The 9,474-nt window shown below is 55.5% G+C and overlaps 1 protein-coding gene across 1 annotated transcript; it reads left to right on the top strand.

Moving 5' to 3' along the window:
• The first annotated feature begins 1,255 nt into the window (after positions 1-1,255).
• On the top strand, positions 1,256-4,683 carry Nkx2-3 (NK2 homeobox 3). The gene is made up of 2 exons (XM_052762893.1): positions 1,256-1,604; positions 3,141-4,683. Exons 1-2 carry the CDS (start codon positions 1,256-1,258, stop codon positions 3,869-3,871), a joined length of 1,080 nt encoding a protein of 359 aa, XP_052618853.1. The 3' UTR covers positions 3,872-4,683.
• The last annotated feature ends 4,791 nt before the right edge of the window (positions 4,684-9,474 follow it).

Raw genomic sequence — 9,474 nt, 5'->3', positions numbered from 1 at the left:
ACCAGATCCTGCTCTAACAATCCCTGCTCTCATAAAGCCACCCAGTGTGTGCGGTGGTACTCCAGCCAGGTCAGAATCAATGCAGTCAGCAAGCACTGTTCTGAACTCTGACGCAGAACGACGATAGTTACACGTTCTGAGCCCTTAGCATTCCTAGACCTGCACTAATGCTTCCGGCCTGGTTAGCCCTATTATCTAGAGCAATTACCCTAGAAGAGGGAATTCGGTGCCTTTACGTAGACGAAACCGAGGAGACCAAATACTGACTCAGGCCAAGATTCGAAGCAAGAGCCGCTGGACACAAGGGAGAACTCCATCATCTTGTCTGCAAGGGCCGCAAGGGCAAATACGACCTGGACCCTGCCCTCAGGGACTCACAATCTAACTTGACAATCAGGAGGACACATACAGCCATAGCACTAGGTGGGGAGAGTGACAAGTGTCATTACTAACGGAGCAAGTTCTGAGGAAGAGGACTTCCGGGCTAGGCGATCTGGCCGCGCTTCCTTGGAGGACGTGGTATTTGAGCAGAGCCTCGGAGAACAGCCTTGCACTCGTGGAAATGAGGGCGGAAAAGGCACTCCACGTGGTGAGAACAGCTAGAGCAGAGACAAGGTGGAATTTGACACGTGGCTCATACTTCCACAGATACAGCATTCGTCTCCTGAGGAATCCATCGTCCGGTGGTATTTACTGGCCAGGAAGTTTTCTGGCCCTGAAGCAGCTGGAATCTGTGTCATCCTTCTAGGACCTTGTTGGTTCAGGGACAGTGAGCCTCTCAGAACTGCCCCTGGTCGGGCGGGTGCGGCTAGGTGGGACGGGAATCGGTGATGCGGACACCCGGTCCAATGCAGCCTCTCCCACAGCGACTTGAACCTCAAGACCCATTCTAGTCCCTGTCTATTTCTGGTAGCGCAGCAGCATCCCACAGGGGTGGACGCGGAGGGCGTGGCCCACCTACGCCAGAACCAATTAGGAAGGAGGCCAGGATGCCGACCCCGCCCCTCGACGTGACGCAAGGCCCCGGGACAGAGGCTTCACCGCCCCGGCCCCAGTCCTTGCAGTGGCTGTAACAAAACCCAGACCCCCAGGTCCCGGCCAATGGAGGCGATTTAGACTGGAGAAGGACCGCGTCTGTCAAAAGCTCGACTCCGCAGCACCGCCGAGTCCAGAGGAAGAGCTGGAGCCGCCGCACTGCCTCCCCGCCCCCGCCGGGATTTATTGAGTATTTGGACTGGACAATTAAGTGGCCCTGATGATGTTACCAAGCCCGGTCACCTCCACCCCTTTCTCAGTCAAAGACATTTTGAATCTGGAGCAGCAGCAACACTTCCACGGAGCTCACTTGCAGGCGGAGTTGGAGCAGCACTTTCACTCGGCTCCCTGTATGCTGGCCGCGGCTGAAGGGACACAATTTTCCGATGCAGGGGAGGAGGACGAGGAAGAAGAGGGAGAGAAACTGTCCTATTTGAACTCACTAGCTGCTGCCGAGGGCCACGGAGATTCAGGTCTCTGTCCGCAGAGCTATGTCCATACAGTCCTTCGAGACTCCTGCAGCAGGCCCAAGGAACAAGAGGAGGAGGTTGTGAGAGAACGGAGTCAAAGTGAGTAGGGGGGAAGGAAGCGCGTCCCTACACCTGGGGCAATGGCTCAGCGCCCATAAACAACCCACAAACGCTGCCAGCATGGCCACCCGCCCCTTTCGCATTTGGCTAGGGTCATGCCTTTGCCAGGTTCAAGGACAGCTCTGCAAAGCACAGGCACCTGAGATGCAGCTAGGGGAAAGGCGGAAAGGAGGTGATGGTGACAACCGCTCTTCCCCGGAGCAGGGAGCGGGAGCAGCCCTGAGGGAAGGGAAAGTGATTATTGCAGCCCCAGTTCGGATGAGTGATAAGTGATGGGCCCTGCCGTCAGGTCCTAACATCTTCGTGTGCGTGTGCGTGTGCGTGTGCGTGTGCGTGTGTGTGTGTGTGTGTGTGTGTGTGTGTGCTCTCGAAAAAGGAGTCAGTAGTCTGGCCATTTTTCTGCCTTTCTTCTAACGTGAATTGAGTTCAGGGTGAGGCCAGGGCAGTCACCCCGGCTTCCCAGAAAGGCAGTTCAAGCAGGTCGTGTTTTTAGAGTCCTTGAAGACAAGGAACCTTGATAAGCGTCACCTTCCTTGTGAGCTTGGAGCTCAGCGTTCTCACACCCACAGCACTCCGCGAAGGAGAGGGGATGGTTTGTGTGTGGGCGCGCGCGATCCAGCCCAGGTGACCCTCACCCCTCATGCCCTTGAGGTGAAGGCCTTAAAATAATAATAATAATAATAATAATAATAATAATAGTAATAGTAATAATAAAAAGAATCCTAGTGTTTGCTTTGTGTCTCAGGCCACAAGTCGAACAGAGTAGGTAAAGTGGAGAATTTAGCCAGGGATTCTGGACGCTCAGCAGACCTGAGGTGGAAGGAAAATCTGATAATTGAATAAGCCCCCAGGAAATGTCTGAAAGGTAGACAGAATCAAAGAATCTCTTCTCCAAGTGGAGGTTTAATGTGGCTGAAACCAAGGCCTTTTCTCTGACAGTTCACCAGGCCTAAAACTGACACGAAGCTGTCTAAACAGGTCCATCCAACTTTTTTCCTCTGTAAGGTAATGTACAAATATTGTTACACACACATTCTCAGTAGTTTTGATAAGAAAAAATCAATTCTTGAGTTGCGCATACGCCCACACGTATATATTTCCGAACAGAAAAAAAAACTTGGCGATCAACCCGTGCATCCCGGCTGTGGGTCCCCAATACCCACACGTTTCACACCTTCAGATGTCCGTGGTGAGTGGTAGGCAAACGAGTTTGCAAATATTGTCGCTGCTAACGCAGATGCAAGCTTTCATCGTGAAAATAGTCATTAGGGCGTCGAGCCGCACACTTAATCTCTTTTCTCGCAGACACTCACGTTTTAATAAATGCAAGCCAACTACTCCCCTCCGAACATGCCTCCTCCCGGAGAGGAGCTCGGCCCGACGCAGGGCCCTTGAGCACCGGCAATCATGAACTTTCCCCAAATCTAAGCATTTTTAAGGGGCTCTCTGTGCTTCCCGGCGTTGGGCAGCTCTACAGGGAGCCAGAACCCGGCTGATGTCTTGCTTCCCCCCCAGAAAGCTGCCAGCTGAAGAAGTCTCTAGAAGCGACGGGAGACTGTAAGGCGAGCGAGGACGGCGAGAGGCCGAAGCCGCGCAGCCGCCGGAAGCCGCGGGTGCTCTTCTCGCAAGCTCAAGTCTTCGAGCTGGAGCGCAGGTTCAAGCAGCAGCGGTACCTGTCGGCGCCCGAGCGCGAGCACCTCGCCAGCAGCCTGAAGCTCACGTCCACGCAGGTGAAAATCTGGTTCCAGAATCGCAGGTACAAGTGCAAGAGACAGCGGCAGGACAAGTCCCTGGAGCTGGGGACGCACGCGCCGCCGCCGCCACCTCGCCGCGTGGCGGTGCCGGTGCTGGTGCGGGACGGCAAGCCGTGCGTCACGCCCAGCGCGCAGGCCTATGGCTCGCCCTACGGCGTGGGCGCCGGCGCCTATTCCTACAACAGCTTCCCCGCCTACGGCTACGGGAACTCGGCCGCCGCCGCCGCAGCGGCTGCTGCAGCAGCCGCCGCAGCCGCGGCCTACAGCGGGAGCTACGGCTGCGCCTACCCGACCGGCGGCGGCGGCGGCGGGGCCTCCGCAGCGACCACCGCCATGCAGCCCGCCTGCAGCGCCACCGGCGGCGGCTCCTTTGTGAACGTGAGCAACCTGGGAGGCTTTGGCAGCGGCGGCGGCGCTCAACCCTTGCACCAGGGTGCCGCAGCCGGGGCCGCGTGTGCACAGGGGACCTTGCAGGGCATCAGGGCTTGGTAAGGACCGGGCAGGACACGCGGCGGGCGTCCTACCGCAGGTTGGCGCCGCGGGAATGAGACACGAGAAAGGCCAGACCCAAGGGCCAGGTCCCCTCGTTAAAATAAAATACAGACGTAACGCTCCCCCAAGGGCCGGGGTCGCAGCACACTCTAGGCCCGGGGCTCAGCGGAGAAACGGATGCCCTGGTCCAGTCGTCAAGACTGTCTGAGACAGAAACGCGGGCCAGGTGCCAGGGAAGAGGTTGGCCCCCACCCTGGCTCTGCGGGGAGTGCGGGAGGCTGGGACTCCGGCTGTCGCTTGCTCTCAGGAGGAGGGCTTTTCTTCTTCAGCCTTCCCTTGGCCTTCGCGAAGTATGGTCGGGGAACCGGACCACACGGGAAAAAAAGAGAAGAAAGAAAGAAGAAAAGAAAAGAAAAGTAGTTGGGGAGAGAGCGTGAAGGAGAGAAAAATAGGCTTGAGTAATTCCACTGATCCGCAGCCCTGTTTTCTAGCCTGGAGCGCCACAACACAGTGGATTTTCGTTTACCAACTGCCTCTCTTCAGAGACAGACTCCGCCAGGAGATCGGGATTGTCAGGGGACTCTTCTTGGACACCACCATCCCAGTGAGATCGAAAGCTGGGGGAAGGGAGGCAGCTGAACAAATCCAAGACCTGGCGGCCCAGCTTAGGTGTCCCAGGTTGGTTTCCTTTCTGTTTTATATTCTGTATCCAGCACATTCTCTCTATATATAACTATATCCACACGCCGTGTACACACCGCTGTCATACACTACAGGAGTCAATAAAGAAGGTGCAATATTTCTGAACTGTTTGGCTTGCTGCAGACTGGTTTAGCCCCCAAAACTGGGGAGGGGACTCCCTTAAACAGGGCGGAAAGAGAGGAAAAGCACCCTGGGCATCTCGGCCTGGTGCCCCAGAGCCAGGCCCCAGGCTGCAAGTTTGGTCTCTTGGCCGCTTTGTTCATTAATTTCTCTTTAGTGTTGTGGACCGAACAGGCTGCAGGGAGGCAGGCTCTGGGTCTTCGGAGGTCCAGGACTTTGTCATCCCCACCCCCCACCCCACCCACCGCTACATTTTACCCAGAGGCACTGGCTTGGTGCGGGGACCTGCCTCGGGCAAGCTGAGACTCTGCCCCACCGCGAGGGTCTCCGAGGAAGACGAAAAGCTCGCCTGCAGGCCCAGCCCTGGGCGGCTCCTTCCTCGGCCACCACCGGGCCTTCCAGCGCGCCCGGGGGCGCTGCGCTGCGCCCCGCCGCGGCCGAGCTCTCCCCCTCGGCCGCCCTCCCTTCTCCCCCGGCGGCCGCGGCTTTATGCGGCTCCTTGTCACTCGCGGAGAATGCCTGTGCGAGGCCTGTGCTGCCACACGGCCGATTGTGAGCGTGCCAAGGCGGGTGAATGGGGAGGCCTCTGAGCGCCGCGCCATTGTGGGGCCGGGCCTGCCTGAAAGGCGGCTCCGGGCCGGGAAGGTGCGGAAAGAATGGCTTTTTATTGGAGTCCCGAACAAAAGGTGTGGTAGGAAGGCGAGGTCCCCTGTGCGAACAAAAACCCCAGCGCGTCGGATTGACGTCCCCCCCGAGCTCCCCATTGCTTCTCAGAGCGGGGGCTTTGTGCAGCAGTCTGCTCAACAGAGGGACGGAGAAATGCGCGGGGGTTTTGTTCCCCGTTTTTTTTTGTGTGTGGGGGAAGGGGCGGCCGGGGGGCCGGGGGCTGGGCGGGCAGCAGGGAGGGGCGCTCTGATTAGGCCGGGCGGGCCGGGGCGCGGAGAGGTTCAGCGGGAGTCGGCCGCCTGAATGCAGGGTCATTATTGCTACAAGTTTAGCAATTTCGCCCTTGCTGGAGGGGGTGGAGGCTGGCTGGTAGGTTGCTGCGAGGCGGCTAGTCTGGGCAGCTAGAGGGATCCGAAGGGCCGCAGGGGATAAAGAGAGGAGGAAAAGGGAGGAAGGGAAGCTGGGAGGCAGGCAAGATAACGCCCCCCAAACTCTCTGGCCGCCCAGGACGCACTCGGACCCATCCCCAAAGGGCCTAGCCCTCTAGAAGGGGTTGGAGGGAGGAGGGAGACCCTGCTCCTCTTTGCTCTCTGGTAGCTGAACGATCCCTGAGCTGGAACTGAGTCAGTGCAGGAGACTCTCGGACCCCCAACTCATTTAATATTAAATTGCAGTGAGCTGGAACCCCTCCTCCCGCCACCCCACAAGCCGCCGCCTTCTTACCAAGCTCCCTGTCCTGGGTTTATTTAGCCTGAGTTTCTTAAGCTGAAGGCTGGAGGAGGAAGTCTCATTTTCTCACCAGCTGGAAAAGATTCATTCATTCGTTCATTCATTCGTTCATTCATTCATTCACTCACTCATACATTCGACTATATACATCTAGAACCTAATTATTCGCACTGTTCTAGATGCTGGGAAGAGAGATAGTAGGAAACTACCGTCCATAGATTCCTGAATTCATTTCCGAGTGAGATGGTGGGGCGTGACAACAACCGAATAAATGTGGTTTCTTTGGTTTTGTTTTTAAACAGTGGGTAGAATTTAAAGTGTAAATAGAACAAAATACTAAGAATTGAAGTCCCTTAAGAGTCAGAAAGACACATTTCAGTCGATGCCTGACTAGGAAATTTTAAAAAGGAACCACCCCAGCAGTGGTGACCTCTCACCCACAAAGCCCGTGCATAGCAATGTCATCCCCTTCTCTGGGACATCTATCCTCATCTTTCTGGTAAATTCCCGCTTGAAGACCAAACATTTTCCTGCACCCCTCAAATGGAGGTGATCACCCCCCATCTGTGCCGCCAGAGACTTAGGTACTTTCCAGTATCATAAGGCTATGCGGCGTGAAGACTTTTTTGTCTCTCTTCCCTTGTAAGGTCACGGAGGGTCAAGCTGGCATATCTCTGAGGCAGATATTACGGCAGACCTTCATGGGCAAGGAGAGTTCTATAGATAGGCTCTTTCATCCACTTCTTTGGTGCTCCACAGCCATGCAGGTAGCCCTGGTGGAGGCAAGCTGTGACCTTGGTTGTGGCTATGAGGGAAAAGGGGGCGGGGGCTCTTGGCTTACCTGTGCTTAGGCAAGACACCTGGCAGCTCATCCTGAAATACTGGGACCGGGCTCTACTTTCTGTCTTCTTAGGCACTGTGCTGCAATAGGAGCGCCTCTCTCCTCAGCAATCACAGTTCTCGCTGCAGCTCAAGATGCAGGCAAGGAGGCTTGGAACTCACTCGGTGGTGACTTTGACACCGCACAGTCTGAAGTTAGGGCAGGGCTTGGAAATATGGAAGAGTGAGGTCTGGGAAGTCACGGGATTCCCCTGCAGTCACTAGGTGATGAGAGAGATGAGCCGGGCTCAGCCTGCTCACTCCCAGGATGGAGCCTGTGCTGGAGGAGCAACCCTTGCTCCTCTGGAGTTGCCTTGGTACACACACACACACACACACACACACACACACACACACACACACTCACACACACACACTCCAGCATCCTGCTGGGTTGTGGGTTCCCAATGTTCCTAGCACCAGACCCTCACCTCCCCTGCCGCTTCCTCCTGTCCAGTCTTCCTTGAATCTGCATCCTCTTAGGATCTAGAAGAGGAAGGTGGTCCTCAAAGAGGAAGCACAGCTGAGCCTGTGTACTGACTTCCTCATGGTTTACTTCGCATGTCTTAAGATCATTAACGCTAGACTGGACCAGCCCCTTCCAGCCCCCTGCCCCACTCTGGGACCCTGTATACTCCAAACATAAATAGATCCCACTACTTTGTTAAAAGATTTCTGTCATTACTGTGGTTCCAGAGCCGGGGACATCAGAGAGGGAAAACCTTTGAACAGTGCAGCACACACACACACACACACACACACACACACACACACACACTGCGCACACGCGCCTTCTTACCACCCAAGAGCCTTTAGGTCTTGTAAGTTGTCTCTGGGTTCTGCTCTCTCTCTCTCTGTCTGTCTCTAAGTTAGAGAGGGGGATAAATCGCAATTTCCTGCTGGCTTCTGGCTGCAACCCTCCTTGAATCCCTAAATCTGTGTATAAACACTCTCCACGGTGACTTACACCGTACCAGGCTTAGGAGGTGAGCAGGCAGTGGGAGCAGGAATTGGTTCTTACCGGCTGGTCAGATAAGGTTCCTGCAGAGCCTGAGCTTAGGGATCAGAAATAGGTTGTCTCTGAACCTAAGCTTCCTCCTTGAATAGACCTCTCGGTTTCATTTTTCTTTTAAAAAAAGATTTATTTATTTATTTTTTGTACAGCGTTTTTCTGCCTGCATGTTATTTAGAAGAGGGCACCAGATCTCATTATAGATGGCTGTGAGCCACCATGTGGTTGCTGGGAATTGAACTCAAGACCCCTGGAAGAGCAGTTGGTGCTCTTAACCTCTAAGCCATCTCTCCAATCGCAAGTTTCTTTTTTAGACTCAACAATAAAGAGTACAATTAGGAAATGCATAAATCAGCGAAGGGCCATAAACACTCACGTGCGGATCACCTTGGCTTTGAAAAATTAAACGGCCCAGAAAAAAGGCGGCTTAGTTCAAGCTTGTAACTACGTGTGTGCTTGCTGCTGTGCGGGCTGAGAATCACCCTTCCAGGGTTCAGGATTCCACCCAGCAGGCTCATACCTCTAGCTGTGCCACTGCAGGTAAGCCCTTTGAGGACAGAGCTGTCCCTAACACTTAGCAAAGAATCTGGCTTCGCCCTGGGGGAAAAAGACCTAATCGAAAGGTGTCCCGAACCCATCTTTAGCCCATCACTGCAGGAGAACAGAGTCCTGTAGAGAACCCCAGGCCCGCTGTTGGCTGCTTAAGGACCCGCGGGAACCAAAAGACAGACTTGTCTGGCCTGAGCATCTCTGTAGGGTGGAGCTGGGGGACCAGCGCTTCGGTGGAGAACCGCCTGCAGAGGCGGGAAGGTTCAAGGCCGAGTCTGCCTACTTCAGAGACCCAAAGAGGACTTCCCGGCCGCCCACTCCCAACTCTAGGGCCCTGGAAGGACGTAGTGTGAGTGGACACCACACTGCCTCTGCTGGGCTATGTTCGCGAGAGGTCGGATTGCCGGGTCCTCCAGGCGCAGATACCTAGGCGGTCACTGGCTGCCAAAGCCGGCTGAGCAGGGAGTGCACCCGAGGGCCTGGCCAAGGCTGCAGCGAGGACTGGAAGGGCCAGTCGTCCTGACTGTCACCACCTGGGCCAGGAGCCAGGCCAGCACCGTGCAGAGGTAGGAATCCGGGGTGCGGTGCCACGTGTCCACTGGGCGGGCAGGCTGCACTGTGGAGGCTTTCCTATGAGGGCAGTGATCTCGGAAGCGCATTAGCTGTGTTGAAGGAACACTTTGCCCTACTCGGACTGTAGGTATCAGATAAATAGCAGGGATGCTTTCTGATGGGGCATTTTGAAAATAGGAAGACGCATACAGGAGAAAGGGGGATAAAGAAAAAGATACAGTAAACTGCCAACACCCAGACGGAGAACTAACAGGGCCACTGCTTTCCAGTCCCGACCACGGTGACTACAGCTTTCCAGAGTTCGGGCTGGCAGCGCTGTAGGGTAGTTTTGCCCGTTGGAGAACATGGCCTAGATAGAATTGCCTGTATGCAT

The sequence above is a fragment of the Peromyscus californicus genome, unplaced genomic scaffold (genome assembly GCF_007827085.1).
Source record: "Peromyscus californicus insignis strain IS unplaced genomic scaffold, ASM782708v3 Scaffold_4__1_contigs__length_199733344, whole genome shotgun sequence".
Taxonomy (NCBI): domain Eukaryota; kingdom Metazoa; phylum Chordata; class Mammalia; order Rodentia; family Cricetidae; genus Peromyscus; species Peromyscus californicus.
The sequence above is the reverse complement of the archived record's forward strand: the minus strand, read 5'-3'. Positions and strand labels throughout refer to the sequence as shown.

Excerpts from the sequence above, each read along its gene's own strand:
- Nkx2-3 (XM_052762893.1), top strand. The coding sequence starts at position 1,256 with ATGATGTTACCAAGCCCGGTCACCTCCACCCCTTTCTCAGTCAAAGAC. Across the intron at positions 1,605-3,140 it reads TGTGAGAGAACGGAGTCAAA|AAAGCTGCCAGCTGAAGAAG; the intron begins GTGAGTAGGGGG and ends CTTCCCCCCCAG.